This window comes from Dermacentor albipictus, chromosome 9 (assembly GCF_038994185.2).
Source record: "Dermacentor albipictus isolate Rhodes 1998 colony chromosome 9, USDA_Dalb.pri_finalv2, whole genome shotgun sequence".
NCBI classification, from domain to species: Eukaryota; Metazoa; Arthropoda; class Arachnida; order Ixodida; family Ixodidae; genus Dermacentor; species Dermacentor albipictus.
Window position 1 is genome coordinate 59807514 of NC_091829.1, and position 17432 is coordinate 59824945.

Sequence of the window (17432 nt, forward strand, 5' to 3'; positions counted from 1 at the left end):
GACTGCATCATATTCTAAAGGAGCTAAGGACTGAACTTGACATGTTTCGAGAAGTCTTACTGTGCCACAACAGCCAAAATACAAGGAAATACTTTGAAGTCTGTGACGCCACGTTGACTTGCCTGCTCTGGGGTTCCAGTGCAAAGTTTAACACATGGAACTTGGACCTTCATTTTCTCTTCTAGTATTGAACAAACCGCACAGACTCGTTTAGGGGCTGCACCCGAGTAAGGTTCTCACCCCCAGCTTGGCAGCCCGAAACTTGGGAAGACAAATTTCCGTCGAAGAAGCAGTTGCGCTTGGTGCCCCGATGCTGCGCGCGGGTATCGGCGCACACACTATGCACTTCCGCCTACCCCTACTAGAGGGTGAGAAATGCATGTTGTCCTCTGATGCAATGGTGGTACATTCGGGGATCCGAGGTGACCAAAAGGTTTGGACCTGTGTGAGGGCTGCACCTCATCAAAAGTGTGCAAAAAAGGTGCGGCCCTTACGTGAGTCCTTGTGGTATTACCGTGAAGTTAATTAAACAGAGTTTTGAAAGAAGTCTTTATCAGTGTGGATTGATGTAGTATGTCTATTTACTGCCCCTTTGGAACTATCTTCCTTAGAGGACCCCTTACCAGGCCATATAGAAAATTTAGGTTACACGCTGAAAGTTGTTAGGTGCCCTAAAGGGAGCGTTTTACTGCAAGAATTTTTCAAATTGGTTCATTAATAGACGAGATAGAAATATTTTAGTGCTGCGAGCCTACGGTTTCAGGAGGTGAGCCTCACTGCCAACATAGACACTCTCTCCACTTGCCCCGTGTAGCCTCCGCTAGCAGGATTCCTTTCCTGCGTTATTCTATACAGGAGCTCGAGGATTGCATGATGCATGCGTCCCAGGTCCTGTCTTCTTTTTTTTTCCCCCCCCCCTTTTCGTCACATTCCGCACAGCACATAATATTACATGCGGTGCATGAGAACACCTGACTAGTGGTACCAGCCAGTGCTACACAAATACTGAGGCAGACACAAGCGGATGAGAGAGCATGATTGTGGGCTGGAACATGGTAGAAAATTAGATAGTTTCATGGGAACGTGGGAACAAGCAGATGAGACGAAAGTATGCATCTCTTTTGCTATGGTACGATGTAAAATAAAAACGTGCAGATATTCGGTTTGTGTGTTTTACTATTTCCCTGAACTTTAATTCGTCTAATGAAGCAGCAGATTACACAAATAACAGATGTTGCCTTGAATAATCCTCAAAGTCACGTGTCACTATGAGCGATGTCACAGCATATACATGTGTGTAAGTGCACTTGCGCATATATGTCACCTCTTCAGCTGGGAGCGTGGCGCCCGCGAGTTGAAGGGCAAACGGTGTTGCTTGAAATTTCAGCTCTTTCCTCAGTATGTAGCGATGTAATACAGTACTTAGCAGACACAATCATTAGTGTGCATTGTATACACTGCACTTTTCAGCTGGTGAGGGGCCCTTTAAACTCTGGTCCACAGACGCGAAGCCCTCAATGTAAAAGGACGGAAAGCCGAGTTTTCAGGGATCTATAGTTAGGAAATGCAGCTGTACAAAATGTGGGCACAAGAGGAATGGAAAGGACAGCACAGATGCCATTTCTGTCAGGCCTTCACCCTCGCCATGTGGCGAAGAAAATTAAAGCATCGCCCACCATCGCTGCCAGTAAAAAATAAGCACTAACTGGATAACACATTCGTTTGGTAATTTGTGTATGCTTTCACATGTCACACAGATTCCAAGAGGGGTGGCATGTGTGTTTGTGTTTCAAACACCACAGCAGGTGGATGTGTGCTTTGCAAAGAAGTTATTTTTGATTAGGTGGCGCTGTTCACCATGAGAACCTGTCGCTGTTGCAGTAAACTAGCTAAGAGCTGGAGGAATCAGTGAAGTCTGCTGATTTCCTTTTCCTCTTTTTTTGATGTAGCTTACCAGTCTTTCAACAAGGTCAAAGCTCTGATTAGTTCTTTCCAAGGGTATACAAGCTGTAATTGGTGCAAGTAAGCTGCTCACTGTGAGTTTGATGTGTCTGGAGGTCGGAGTGTGAGCTCTGGCTGCTGCTGCCATGTGCAGAAGCCGAGGTCGTGGCGTGGCTGTCCGATATTGAAGACCCCGACTGTCCGGATGCCTTGCTGGCACGAGCGGCTGCGCTCACAGAGCAGATACGGGCGGCTGTCTTCGCTCAGACTGGCTTCCGCTGCTCTGCTGGGATTGCGCACAACAAGGTCATTTTCTCACTGCTGGTCCTTCTTTTTGCTATCGGGCCTCTTTCATGTGTAATAGTTCAGCGGTGAAATTTTCGTTTTCGTATGCTTTTCTTGCAGAAATATGGGCTAAATCAGGGAAGTCGGAGAAAATCTAGTATGGTCTTACAGCAATGTCGTCGCTCCACTGGTCTGGACAGTCTATGCACTCCATTTCATACATAGCAAGCAACAGTGTGGAAGCTACGCAAGTGGCGTGGTCACAGAAGTCGCACTTCGTGCCTGTTGCAGTGCAGTTGTTCTTGGTCTGCATCACTTTCTTCGGGTTAGCTACTTCATACGACTTGGTTTCTTGGTTTCTGCACATGTAAGGGCAGATAAGATTTTGTTTAGTCTTCGTATGTTCTTGCTATGTTTTTTTTTTCTTTATCATGAAGCCATCATGTCAGCGATGTGATTGCCTGTCGCTGCTGCTTTGTATTTCGGGGCTGCGGCCGAGTCAAGCTGTTTACGACAGCTTTTTCTGCAGCTCCCCCTGTCTGTATTTTTTGAGGCAGAAATAAAATTATTATTATTATTATTATTATTATTATTATTATATTACGACTACAATTTGTGGACGCTTGTATTTGTCGAATAACGAATTATTTGGGTTTCCAAATTCGTGTTTCCACTATGTGGTGTCCATTCGGCTTCCGTTAATTCAATCCTTACGGGACCGATGAAATCGATCGAATTATCCGGTAGGTTGAATTTAACTAGATGCAGGAAAATGCTAAACACACCACTGATTTGTTTGGCAGTAGTTGCCCGATTCTAGCATGCCCCCGAATCAAATGCGCGTGCGGCCACTTCTCGTGTGTCTGAAGTAAAACACCAACGTAGAAAATACACTAAAACTCCTAAACAAAGTGCAGAAATCTAACACGCACCCAATTTTTTAGCCAGAAAAATATATTTGTTGCAAAACGGTGGCCAGTCTCCAAATGCCAGCTTCGCTGCAATACATTATTATGTGGTAGAGCATATGAACGTTGTAAGAGGAAGCTTTAGCTCGGGTGCTCCTATCTAAATACATGTCCAAGGAGAATTCATTTTTCTCGGCAACCACTGCACCAAATTTGACGAGGTTTGTTGCAGGTTCCGATTGCACCGTGCAGGCAATTTTGGGCCCAATTTTCTTGGAAAAATAAAGAATGTTGTGTGCTAGATTAGGGTAAATATCGTAATCGGACATTGTAAGCTACGGTTAATGCTCGAAAACCTTCCAAGGGCCTGTCTAAAATAAGTGTTTTCGATGGTAGATGACGTGTGTTAGACGCATTCACTGTCCCCTAATATTCACTGAGACAGACACTGCCACTAAAGTGGTTGCTATTTGGGCCACCATAGGGGTCGGACACGTGCTTGCTGACAGGCCAAGTTCAAATTATTCGGCGAAGGCCAATTTTAGGATCAAAATAATGAAACCTTGCGCCCAAAGAAATGCATGGGTTCTGGCTGGAATTTCTGGTTGGAATTGAATTAGCCAGAGCTGAATTGACGGAAGTCTACTGTACCTTTGTGTCATTTTTACCTCTGTACATCTTGCATGCAATTTTAAACTGTACACTGCAGTAATTATTTACCAACTAACTCAAATGAAACCATTGTTGAGTGCAGAAGACAACAACAAGCATTCTATGGTGTTAAACACTTGCAGACGGAAGGGGCTTTCCATAATATGTGCACAGGCTCCAACGTTTAGCAGCGTGGGAAATGGGGATCCTAGATTTATCACGGAAAACTTGAGCACCTGTAGAAATGTGCTGTACATAAATGTGTATGGGCCCCCTTTGTGAGCTGCAAAGTGTTTTTTTCTATTGTAGTGAGTTTCAGAAGGTTCTTATATAAAGTGGTTAAAGGCATGATACCATTATGTTACATGAAGAGGACATACCAGCTGAACGTACGCCACATAGGTGTACGGGTGAGCACAAATCTGAAAGTTTCTGATGGTTTATCAACGAGCTGCCTTTGTCACCTTTCAACCAGGATATGCTGTGACATCAGTGAATGTGCCCCTTTGAAGGACACTTGTAAACGGTTAACCAAAATAAAGAATTCATACTTTAATTGTCTGTGCAGAGTTTTGCTGTCGTACACTGGAACCTCATTTTAATGAAGAGTTAATGAGCTGAAAGGGATCATCTCAGGGCACACTATCTGTGCAGCTGGGAATATTCAGGGCAGTGTTAACAGATTTGCTTTTAAGAAATAGAAATGAAATTGTGTTTAGATGGTTGGGTGGTTGGTTGGTTGCACGCAGGTGCTGGCGAAATTGGCTTGTGGTCTGCACAAGCCCAACAAGCAAACAGTCCTGACTGAGGCAGGGGTGCCAGTCCTGTTTGCCACGCTTCCTGTTCACAAGCTGTGAGTCCTGTGTTAGTAAAATACTCTTCTACAATACCAAAAAGAAAGCCACCCTTACTGTGGCAGGAGGCTTGTTAAAACAGAAATGACAAAATAATAAAACTGGCCTTGCCAGCTTGTTCTCACACCAGCTTGCAGTAACGTAATGGATTTTGATGGTGCCTGCTTGGTCCTGGTTAATTTTTTTATTGGTAAAGATGGACTACAGCTCAGACTAAATATAATGTATTCGATTATAATGAAGGACTGGATATAAGGAATTTTTTTTTCTAACCCCTATTTACCCTCCCGTGGAACTTGTGTGTACGCATACTGCTTATAGTGGAGCTGCCGCGTGAGACGAAATACTGATTATAGTGCGGTTCCTGGGAAAATCCCTCAGACTAGAGACGTAGTGAGTGCGCTTTTCAACGAGGTGCGCCCGCTGAAGTTGTTGCCGGCAGGCACCATACCAGTAACGAACTTTTTTTGCCGAGTTTCGGTGTTGAGTATGAAGTTTCTGGCTAAATGTCTTTGGCCAATGCTGCAAGCCAGGGCCATTTGTTGATTTACAGCAAGAACAAAAGATCAGGGAGAAGAAGTTTGGCACGTGACAGGCTTTCTTTTGACAGCACGGTCAGAGGAAACAAAATGATGCAACGCCTCTGGCTGCAGTGGCGCTTCACACCTGATGTAAAGCAAGTGAAATTTGCACCTATGGTTCATATATGATGAGAGGTGTCTATATAAACGTTAAATAAAGCCACATCTGGCTTAAGGTAAAGCCTACTTACAGTTTCCTACCTAGTGTTTCCTACCTATTCGTGAAAAAGTTTGTAAAAATATTTTTTCTTCTTGTTGAATATGCTTGTCCTCAATATGTTTTGCACATTCAGATAGAAAATAAACAAAATTTTCTAGTATTTATATGTCTCACTTGTAAAGGGTTAAAGGGACACTAATTGAAAAAGTTACGTCAATTTAGAAGCTGTATGGCACTTTTACTGGGTTTTGCAACATTATTTTTGGGTCAGAAGATGACTAGTTACAGGGAAAATTACAACTAACAATGCTGCACAATGATTCTGCAGTTCAAGTCATATGTGACAGATTCCAGATGTGACCCAAGGGCCAGGTGTAAATTTAGTGTGATTCATGGCCACAACCACTCCAAGAAAGTGTTAGCATTGAACCTAACTGCCAGGCAGCGATATTGAGCTTTATTGAGTGGGTTTTCAATTGTTTTTAACTTCCCATTCAACTTGAAATAAGGTTTTGTGTGGGAATAACTTCTTGTTTCATCATTTGTTCTGCCACAAGTGTTGTTGGATATTACTAAGGGTGCATGAATATTCCAAATTTTGAATTTGGTTCGTCAACAGGTTGTGTATGTCGTCGCTGATAACGGTTTGCGATGGTGTTCTACCTTTCGAACCGCATACTTTTTCGGCCAAAGCGACGTAGAAAACTTTACTTCACGGCTCTTCATGTGGCTGATGCTGCGGCCATAACAGCAAGATCTTTGCATAAAGCCGACATGCCCCAGTAGTTCAAGCTTCCAGCCAACTAAAACGGTTCGCTGTCGATTGTATGTAGAATCCACTTGTGTTCCGCTGATAGTCTAGTGTATCACAAGCTCTCAAAGAAAAATTGTCGTTCCTCAACTGGTAGTTTTGAAATCGCTTGTAATCGGAACTGCCCAGGTGCCATTTTGAAAGAGCTAAGCTGCCGCATTTCATTCTTTAGATGACGTTTTTTAATGTAAGCTTGCAGCCAGATGCGGGAACACGTTGGGAACAAGAATGAAGATACTGAAGGTAAAATGATAAAGATTAAATGAAGTGGTGTTGAATTATTGCTGACACCAGCTTTGGTGTTAATGTTTTGATGTCTTGAAGGGCGCATTTGCATATAGTGAACCACCCATGCAACGACCACTTTTCACTGAACTATTGAGTTCGTTATAATCGGTTTTGACTGTACCGTAATCACAAGAGTGAATGAGTCTTACATTTTATAATGTCACACATACTTGTGCATATTGGTTGCCCTTTCCTAAGCTTGAGTTACCCGTCCAAATTAAATTTTTGGACTTCCTTGTATGGTGAGCACTACACTGAACTTCCTAAACTCCTGCTGAGGTGGTTTCTCATGTTACACTGTGTTACATTGTATGGCCATGTGTATTACTCAAGTAATATTGCGCAACAGAAAAATATGACACGGACGTAAGAGAAGACACACCAAGCGCAAGACACACCTTGCGCTTGGTGTGTCTTCTCTTACGTCCGTGTCACATTTTTTTTGTTGCGCAATATTACTTGAGTAATAGATTACCATCTTGCCCGAAATCCTGCTCTCATGAAGCCCATGTGTAATGTTAGTGTGGATGAAGCAGCCCATAGGTTGTACCACTGCAGAGCTGTCCCATGCAACTTTTGCGTGTGTCTTGTCATGTGCATGCCTTGTTTAACCTCCCGAATTTCTGCACAATTTTTTTTTTCCAGCACCATTTTAGCTCACTTTGTGACGTAAGTGTGAAATAGCGTGCGTAAGTGTGTGACGTCGATGATCCATTCGCAAATTGATGCAAGCTTTGCTTGCGATATGAGAGGTCATGCTCTGGAAGCCGTCGCTGCCCTCATTGAGTCAGAGGGTCACAGAGAGAGGACACCACACTCCTGCACATGGCCCGAACAGAGCAATGCGAAGGGAGAGCAGTCAGGGGAGAGCTGTGCAGGGAAATTAATAAAATGAACCAAACTGCATTTCATTACGTCTTCAAAAGTCTTAAAATGCAGCATAGCTGTTATTACATTATCTATTTTTATCACCGGAGGCACAACATTTTTCCAGTTACATATAGGACGGAAGATGTCATTAAGCAGAAGCCAGAAAATATGCAGCAACAAAAGATGGGCTTGAAGTTCTTGCTAATGAAATTTGGACATCTGGCCAGGACTAGTTATTAGTTTATTGATGAGGAAGCATTATATTGCATTACGTAGAAACGACACAGTAACTCCAGTGAGTTTTTAGAAACTTTTCTTGTATCACCGGCACTGTGACTTGGGCACAAAATTAAAAAAAGGGCAACCCTGCTCTTGATTTCCTTTGATAATGAAAAACTGCTTTTTGGTCAAATATAACTGCATACTGAGTCTCCCACAAATACTTCACCAAGCTAAACTAACTTGTTGTACTTCGGTGTCCGTTCAGTCATTTCCCGTGGTGCCTCTTTAATGTATCTGTGGATTAGTTAGGATATTCAGGCTCATTCGCACTGAGGACTTACACGAGTCAAGTGACCAAGCTGGTTGCAAATAGTTGAAAAGCGGATGTCATGGATCGGTCACTCGCTGCTTAACGTTTCAGTTGTGCGACTGCAGCCACAAACCTACAGAACCAATCAGCGGGGCAGGAACATGATGTCTGTGTATGTTGACGCTTATTTTCCGCCGTGACAGCGGTGTGACTAGGTGGGAACAACATCGATCGCAAGTCATTTCAGTGTGTTTACAGGCAGGTCACACTTACCGGTGTGAACAGCAGCTGCCTTGTCACTCTTTGGTTACCAGTTACAATTGGTTAGGCGACATCTGTCGATTGCCGGTGTGAACGCGCTTTCAGACAGGTGGTAACAAAGAGAGAATGAGGCTTATTAACCAGCATCTCTCTTTTGATGATAATTGTGCGTTGCAAAATTAGCAGGTGTCCATAAATTACTATCTTAATTAAGTTAAAAAAAATAACTGTGAAGCCTTCCTGAATGGATATTGGTCTTGAAGCTTCTTGTAGTACTTTTGCCTTTGCTGGTGAGAAAGAAACAAATGATAGATGACTGAACTAAAGAAAGAAATAGCAGGATAAGTCTTCTACTTTTGTTACCTAACTATGATTGGGTTAGTTAATCACCCATTATTGTTGCTCTTTCTTACTTAGCAGAAAAAACAAGATGCAGACATGCTATTAATTGATTTATTCCAAAAGCCTTACAGGTATAGACAGCCATACAATTTTATAAATCATAAGAACTCTTTGTTAATAATTGAACAATGAAGAATCAAGTGTATTCAAAGTCAAAAACCATAAGAGCAAAAAGACAAGATCATAAGTGCAGACAAGAACTTAATTAAAGAAATGTGTGTTTAGGTGGTGATATAATCTTATTTGTTAGGTTCAGCTACTAGTATATTGAGAGGGTCATTCCTTAAGCGGATGACAAATAGAAGGGCAGAAGAATTAAAAGTGTCTGTTTTACTGCTTATTCATGCATATACACACAGTAATGCGCCAACTGCCAGCTGTTTATTATTGCGTTTGCATGTCACATAACTGTCACTCACAAAAGTAAAGTGGTACTAGCTATAACATTTTTCAGTGCTAGCTTCTTTACTGAGCTTGTTTGCAGTGTACTTTCTGTCTGATATTTCACTTTGATTTCACCCAAAATAGTACACGGTGTGATTTTGTGGTTGGCAGTAACTTTGGTTGCCACGTGAACTGCTTTCATTATGTTCTAAGAGCGTTTAGACCTGCTCTTTACTGGTTGACCACCATCTGCTCAATGTAGGTTGACAATCCGATCTGCAAAGAGTTAGAAAGTAGTGATGTGCTTTGTTTCCTCATGTCTGCTCCCACAAAAGGCGCAAGCTTGGCGGCAAGTTGGGCCAAGACATTCAGAAGCTCCTCCAGGTGGAAGTGGTGGCCGACGTGTTACGGTTCTCCGAAGATCAGCTCTCCTCCTCCTTTGGCCACAAGACTGGGTGAGTCCTGACTGTGGGAGTCGGTCTTAATGAAAGTGTGCTGAGCTTCCAAAACGAAAAGTTGTACATGGGTAGAGTGTACTAGATTCGGAGAGTGGGTCCAACGAGGGCTCCGCGCTGAGGCATTTTTTATTGAAAATCCAGAGGGCGCCACCATCGCCTTCTTCTGGAGGCCACGCCCCCGCGCGCGGCGGAGGCCGCGGCGGCGCCGGCCGAAGAGCGTGCCCCCCCCCCCCCCAAAAAAAAAGCACGGCCGCCGTCGAGCGCAGCGTTGTTGTTGCGTTCGAGGATGACCGTGCCTGGATTAGCAGGAGTCACGCAGTCAGATGGATCGCGTTTGCAGTTTGCTTTCCTTACCTTATGTGCGTGTTTCACTGTGTCACGAGAAAACGAAATTCAGTCAGTCAGTCAGTCAGTCAGTTTTTATTTGCAGGAAAATCACATCATCCTGCGGGTGGCAGAGACTAAAGGCATGATTGCCTGACGAGGTCTCTGCCCCCGTAACAAAAGGAGCAGTCTGCAGCAGTACAGCAGAGAGCTGGTAACAAAAGAGAAGCGGTGTTACAAAGAGTACACGCATACAGCCTACATCATACATTCTATACAGTATGGGTGTACTTAAACACTATGGACAGTTTATATATATATTTTTTAAAATCACATTGAAGATTCGCTCATATCACAAAAATACTTAAAAGGAAGTCAACAATTGGAACGGAAATTTACATTTGTCATTGTAACTTAACACTTTCAACCAAAAACAGAATCGACGGAAAACAAAATGAACCGCAGTTCACGTTTGAACGTTTTTCTGGGTAGGCAGAAATCCAAAATAGAAGCACAGTTATTTAACATGTCTATTACCTGATATTCCAGATCTTGTTTTCCATAATTTGTTCTGACTTTTTTATTTCTGCGTTGGGGGTTACGGATATCATATTGCGCCAAGACAGGTGTGTAAATACTGTGGAGTTTCTGTTTATAAATTCGCTGTGCCAGTATCCATAAATAGACTTTATTTGCAGGTAAAACATCAAATCTAGGAAAAAGTGGTTGTGTCGGCAACAAACTAATAGGGCCGGTGTGGTTCACAAAAATCCGGAGGACACGTTTTTGGAGCAGCTGTAGCCTATCGTAGTTCCCTTTTGTCGTTGTCCCCCAGACCAGAATGCCATACAGAAGTTTAGAATAGAACAGGGAGTAATATAGTGATTGCTTTAGCCAAAGGGGTAGAAGAGGAGCTATTTTTCTAATACAACCAACAGACTTCGCGAGTTCGGAGAGCAGATGATTGACATAGGGCGTCCAAGACAACTCTTCACTAAACCATACCCCAAGGAACTTTTGTACACTTACTTGTTCTAAGTTATGTCCTCTGTACTGTAAGTTAATCATTTTTTTATGCTTATTGATTGGCTTAAATATCATGTACTTTGTTTTTACTGCATTCAACTGAAGTTTGTTTTGTTGCAACCATGCGGATAAATCATTTAAATACAGATTGGCCGATTGCTCAATGTCATGCAATGTTCTACCTGTAAAAAATAAACTAGTGTCATCTGCAAACATGGTTATTGTGGGTGTTCTTTGTAGATCCGTAATGTCATTAACATATAAGAGGAAAAGTAACGGGCCTAATATCGAACCTTGCGGGACACCTAGTTTAATGTCAAGCTGTTTTGAAGAACTACATTCTATTTTAACAAACTGACGCCGAAACGATAAGTAGCTCTTGATAAGGTCCAATGTGATACCTCGAATTCCATAGCAATCTAATTTTATAGCTAAGATTTCGTGGTCAACAGAATCAAAAGCTTTGCGCAGATCGAGAAATATGCCTAAGGTGAAGAGCTGACCTTCAATATTTCTGATTATTTGCTGCTTGACGGCAAGAAGAGCGTCCTGAGTTGTCTTGTTTTTCTGAAAACCATACTGTGAGGGTGATATTATATGATACTTAGTTAGATATTTTGACAGTCTGTTATTGATTGACAATTCGTAAATCTTTGAAAACACCGGTAGCACTGAGATTGGCCGGTAATTAGTAATATCGTCAATTCTACCTCCTTTGTGTATTGGAATTACTTTGGCCAGCTTTAATTTATCTGGGAAGACTCCAGTAGAAAATGCGAGACTAATGAGATAGGCTAGGACAGGGCTGATAATTAATGACACTCGCTTTACAGGTTCAACTTTAATTTCATCATACCCACTTGCGACATTATTTTTTAAGCATATTATAAGACCATTGATTTCTCTTTCGGTAACGGCATCCAAAACAAATGAATTTACTCGACGAGAAGGCCAGTAGAGCCCACTTTGTTGAATAGACGGCTGGGGTACGGCTGCATTAATGAAATACTCGTTAATTTCATCTGCTAGCGTCTTGCCTCCTACAGAGTCATTGATTACTATTTGGTCAGCCTTAACCGGTGATGGGTTCCTTCCAGTAAGGTAATTTACCTGTCTCCAGATCTTTGCCGGATCCGTTCTTATCCTATATCAGAATATCAGCTATATCATAGCTGATATTCCGAAGAAATGAGGACCATGTGCCGTAAAGGGATGAGTTTAGCGTGTGGCATAATTAGGTATTAAATAAAGATTGGTAAACCTTTGTTTTCTTCCTTTCTCAAGGCGATATATTGAATGCTAACAAAATTTCCCCGATGCCCTAATAACGGCAGCGATTTAAGATTTAGGGAGCCTATATGGGTCACATTATTCTTTACGTGCAGCACATTTTTTTTGTAGGCTAATTGTGGGTTTTGAAAATATTTACGGAATAGCATTTTTCTTCCCTATTTTTGTGCGTCATATACGCCTGAGATGTAGTTGGTTTTCCAGGCCCCCTGGGTGAATAAAGCAAAACACATTGTTTATATAGGAAGCATGTTATCGGTTGTCTATGTCTTCGAGCTCGCGCAGGTTTCCATTGACACATGCCTCCAATCTGAATGACCGTTCAACTGAGAGCGGGAGCGTTCTCTTTGTTGACCGGCCTTCATCTGTTGCATATGAGGTCGTTCTCTTTCGCGTGGGCTGCTCGGGTGTAGGCTGCTCGTAGAGATAATCCTGAAAATACGGCAAAGGATTGCGGGTACCGCAACAGACCGAAGCGCAGGCTTTCCACGCTGTGTAGATACTTCCTGGCCTTCAATGATATGCACATAATGCCTCAGTATGTACTTTGCATCAAAGTGCAGCTCATGAATGGAGTCCGTGCGGTGAAGAATGAGCTCCTGCACGCGTCGCCGTTCTTCATCTTAAGGACTCCGAAGAGCGAGAGCTTGGCCGGACCTTTCAATCTACTGTATACGTTGATGCAACCCACTACACAACAGTAGTTCTTTCGCCGAAGTGTGCTCATCCTCTCAGTCTTCGAACACTGCCAAGTCGCCGAGTTACCAGACAAACCATAACACATATGTGAGGGCCGTCTGCGCGCGTAGATATCGTGCAGACGGCATCGTTTGACGGAAGCGAGGAACCTCAATTCATGGCAAAGCAGTAATTATATTGCATTCTTTTTTTACATTCCTGGTACACAAATCAATTAGAGAGAAAATGACGAAATAAACACAAGCACGACAGTGTGTTCAGGAGACGGCGGCGCGTCGAGCAGACGACAGCTGGGCGCTGCCGTAACCACCGTCGGTAGGCGTGGTTCCGCCGGGCCGTCGAGGCACCGGATTGGCCGGAACGTCAGAAGAAGGCGACTGCAGCGCCACCACAAATTTCAATGTTTTTTGCTTCACTCTCGACGCTTGTCGGGGCCTCCGCTGGACCCACTCCCCCATTCTAGTACACTCTAACATGGGCAAGAGATGTATAGCAGACTATTGCGATGAACATGCCCCACTACTGTAAGCTCAGATATTGGTGAAACGTGCCGCAGAGCCACGGCATCTAAGCTTTCGAGCACCACAATGTTTTTGCACGACAACATGGGCATCTTAAAGAGAGAGAGAGAAACATGTTTATCGCCTAGTCCTGTTCTTCATGGCTCCAGGATGGCCCTGATATGTGATACTAGGCTTTCCTGGAAGATTACAGGGAGGGCAGGGCAGCGAAGGGATTGAGCCAGCTGCAAAGGGAACTGAGGAGAAGGTGGTAAGGTATTTCGACAATGAGGCTTTAAGGGACGTTTGGAAGTGAGGGAAAATCCATAAGATACGCGCATTATTGGGATAACTGCCACAGTGTCCGCACCGGAGATGCCCTGTGGCGCCCTGGATATAATGGACGAAATGAGAAGGGAGTTGGTCTGTGGTGCCCGCCAAAGTGAGCTGTCTCCTTGAGAAAGTTTGTTCGTAGCAGGGGGAGAACAATGGTTAGACAAAAGCCAGTGAAGTGTAGCCTTTCTTATCTCTCTATTAAACGTTTGTAGGCTCCTGGGGTCAAGGTCCTCTGGATAGGTTGAGGGAGGGGATCTCAAAGAGCCAGCTGGCAACTCAGGTTGCACACTCGCTGCAGCACTGCCCTTTCTCCTGGTGAGGTACCCATCCTTCATTCATGAAAGCCAAAGAAAGCTATTCGTTTTAAAACTGCACGACTTAGTTCTCCTCCTTGCACGTAAGGTGAATAGGCAGCAGCCTGGCTGCTTGTGGTTCTAGAAGCCTTCTGCTTTGGGAGCGCAGTGCACAATTACAGACGTGGTGGTGCTCACATTGAATTGCTGTGTGGCAGCTCCACTACCACCAGCCTGAGATGGAATGCGAGGTGTGTGTTAGAAAACGAAAGCCAGCTCTTGAACAGTGCGGCTGCAGCCAAGGCACCGCCACTTTTCCCATTGCTCCTCAGCGTGCCATGCTCTGCCATTAAACATGCGAATAAACGAGACGGTCTGACTGGCCTTGTCGGTTCCTTAACCGTGTACAAGCTATTGGATGTACAGTTAAACCTCAATATAACGAAATCACTAAAATCGGCACTTTACGTCGTTATCGAAATTCGTCCTTTTAAGCAATCAAGTACAGTTGCCGTTGAGTTTTTCTTAAACGAAAAGGGCAGCAAAATTTCTGAAATATTGGCCACTCAAAAAAAAAAAGTAAAAAAGCCCATGAGGAAAAATTTGTCATTTTGCTAAATTTGAAAGTTGGCAAACAAAAATAGCGTTTCGTGCCGTGTTAATGGTACCTTCACATCGGTGGTACAAAGTGAAGCCTGCGAAGCTTTTGTGCTCATTCCGCCTGCATGCCTTATAGTGTCCTGCAGCAGAACAACGCCGTCACGAAAAGCGCAGGCAGAGGGGAGCCAACATTTTGTCTGCTTCTCGCTTCAGTGAGTCTCTGAAACGCAAGATAATGTGACCTCCATAGCTAAATGCATGAGAAGACAGTGCAAACCACAGCAATCTGGGCTCGCCAAAGCTTTGCACCCACCGCAGATTAGCTCCAAGATGATGCGCGCACGCGCTCAGCCGTGCTGGCTGGGCTACGTAGAAGAGGAGATGTGTGCTCACCTTCCATTTCACCATCTGTGTACGTGGCAGTTTTCATTTATTGCCTGAGTGTTTCTATGTAGGGACAGTGAAATTTCGTTACATTGGAACCGTGTGTAAACGTACTCCGTTGTATTCAAGTTCAAAAGACATGGTGTTCTATTGACGAGGAGTTATGAAAAGTTAGATACTTTATTATATCAAGTATTTCATTATATTTAACTTTGTTATATTAATGTTTAATTGTAGTTGCGCGGTAACAGCGAGGACGCACACAAGTGGATGTGATTGCTTCCTACGTGACCAGGCCATATGTGGATTACTTGCGGATACATAACAGTAACCAGGCTTAATGTGGGTTATATTACAATGCATTCTAATAACAGCACAGAAGACAGGGCTGTAGAAAGCCAAGCTTGTGTGAACCAGGTCTGTGAGTACATGATTGTATGACAGTTCAGTTTTAGTAGATTTTGTTAATTTGAGTCTGTCTTCAAAAAGGAAAGTGAGAAATTGTAGGAGTATATTTTATTTTATTTTCAAACCGAATGTAAAGCATTAGACCGAAGGTATAAACCACGTGTGATCCAATCTTTGAGTTGTACAAAGAACCACATTTTATGAGTTTGCCACAGGTTCCAGCCTGTTCTGACAGCTGGGGCACTTGTCAATTTTATTTGCGTGCCAAATTGTGCTGTGTTACTCCCACCCAATTCCTTCGTTTGTTTAAAGAGAAAGGTCAACAAATGAATGTCATGCGATGCTATGACCTGTAGTACATGGTTAGGGAAAAATCGGGGAAATATTGACACTTCCAGTACATGGCTGTATCAGCTTGTTCGTGGCATTGACCTCGAGCCAGTGACCCCCCGAAAACTGGCCCTGTCCATCGGTTGTGGCAAAAACTTCCGGGGCAAGCTCGCCCTTGACACAACAACCAAGGTAAGGTTGTCACTTTGTGCACCTCCTTTATACGGGCGAATACTATATATGAACTGTAGATATTGTAAACACATGAAGGTAGTACTGAAGTGCATGCTTGCTTTTAATTTTTTAAACAGGCTATTTAATTATGAAACATCATGAAGATGAAACAGTCACTTAGATTTTTTGCATCTCACTTGCCATTGGACATGATTTCTTTAATGATAATTTTGTATCTTGTTTCATGGCATTGCTACCATAATAACATATCTGTCGGCTAGCGGTTGTGTGTTTATTATTTGTCTGTGCACTACACAGAGTTACTTCTATGAGTGATGTTTTTAATTTATCATTATTAGTATTTTTTAACTGCACTGAGTTACTAAATTTCTAAAGCTCTGTGGTGTGTGGTGAAAATCTCTTTTGGTGCTGGCAGTTTTGCTTATCGTGTGTATATATAAAAACCCATTGACTTAAAGTTGTAAGAGCCAGAAATTAGTAGATAAGTGGAATTTCAAGATAAGTGAAATCATGAAAAGGAATCGGTTAAAGAGTAAAGTCCAGACAGAAAGCTACTAGTGTATTGCATACTATTGACAACATCTGGAGCTCTCTGGTCTTGCAAAGACCTCATGGAGCCTTTCCGGACTTGGCTCCGGACATGTTGACATATTGCTGTCATTGAATATGAACAATTTGTTGCCATACTTCAAAGATTTGTGGCCAGGTGGGATTACGTGTAGCTATTATGTTTACTGCTCCTGCCATAATGCCTGCAGTATGCAAATAAAACGAAGCATTTATGTGCTCAGCATTATTGATGTGCTGTTCCTGTCCCCTCTGTGGGGCTCCTTCTTTCCTCCAGGTGAAGCACTGGCTGGAGCAGCTGTCTGAAGAACTAGTCGGACGACTCCTGAGGGATCGGGAACAGGTCAGTGCAGTCTGATATTTGAGGTGCCTGATTGAAGTGACATTCAAGATATCAAATACCATGCTCTTTGAGTAGGACAGAGTTCATAGGGAGTTGGCAATAAGTGACTATTGACACTGTTGCTCACTGAGATAGAACATAAGCAAACGAATGGAGTCAGATTAGCACTGGTCTTACAACTGAATCTTTGAAGCTGTACCAGGCCTGTAAAGGAGGTACGCAACAGTGTCAGGCCTTTGTTGTTAGCGTCAATGTAGTAGGGTCACCAACATCGTTATTTGGGAGCTAAATTCAAGATAGGGAGCTTGGCCAGACTGTCTGCCTGTTACAAATAAATTTCTGACAAATCTGTAAATTGTTGTGTGATATTTGCTCGTGCTATTAACTCACTGCCAATATTGATGTCGTAGCGTTGTACAGGTGAAAACTCGGCCATTGACATTGTACCTGGGTTTGTAACACGGGCCAGTCCCAGAAGCAGGGGGAGAAGCGTTGGTAAGCCAATCTGGTTACCAATGCACATTATGCGTTCCTTGCAAAGGTTGTAATGTGACAGGGACGCCAACGACGGGAAATAGTAAGCGGACTGTTTAATCACACACTTTGTGTGTTGAACAGAAGTTGCGCAGTTACTGGTGGGCTACTGGCAGCAGTGTGTAATAACTAGGGGTGTGCGAATGTCGAATATAGCCATGTGTGATCGAATAGCGAACTTTTGAATAAATTGATTAGCGAATCGAATATCTGCTAT

General features: G+C 43.2%; 1 protein-coding gene across 2 annotated transcripts in view; it reads left to right on the forward strand.

Annotated features, from left to right (window-relative positions):
- LOC135919765 (DNA polymerase eta-like) overlaps positions 1-17432 on the forward strand; it is a 36905-nt gene that overhangs the window by 9216 nt on the left and 10257 nt on the right. The window contains exons 5-10 of one of the 2 annotated variants that reach the window (XM_065453649.2): positions 2096-2247; positions 4535-4638; positions 7125-7148; positions 9264-9383; positions 15645-15768; positions 16616-16681. In XM_065453649.2, the coding sequence (XP_065309721.2) occupies positions 2096-2247; positions 4535-4638; positions 7125-7148; positions 9264-9383; positions 15645-15768; positions 16616-16681 (590 nt within the window). The remainder of the gene's footprint in view (positions 1-2095; positions 2248-4534; positions 4639-7124; positions 7149-9263; positions 9384-15644; positions 15769-16615; positions 16682-17432) is intronic. The other variant, XM_065453650.2, reaches the window with a different exon arrangement.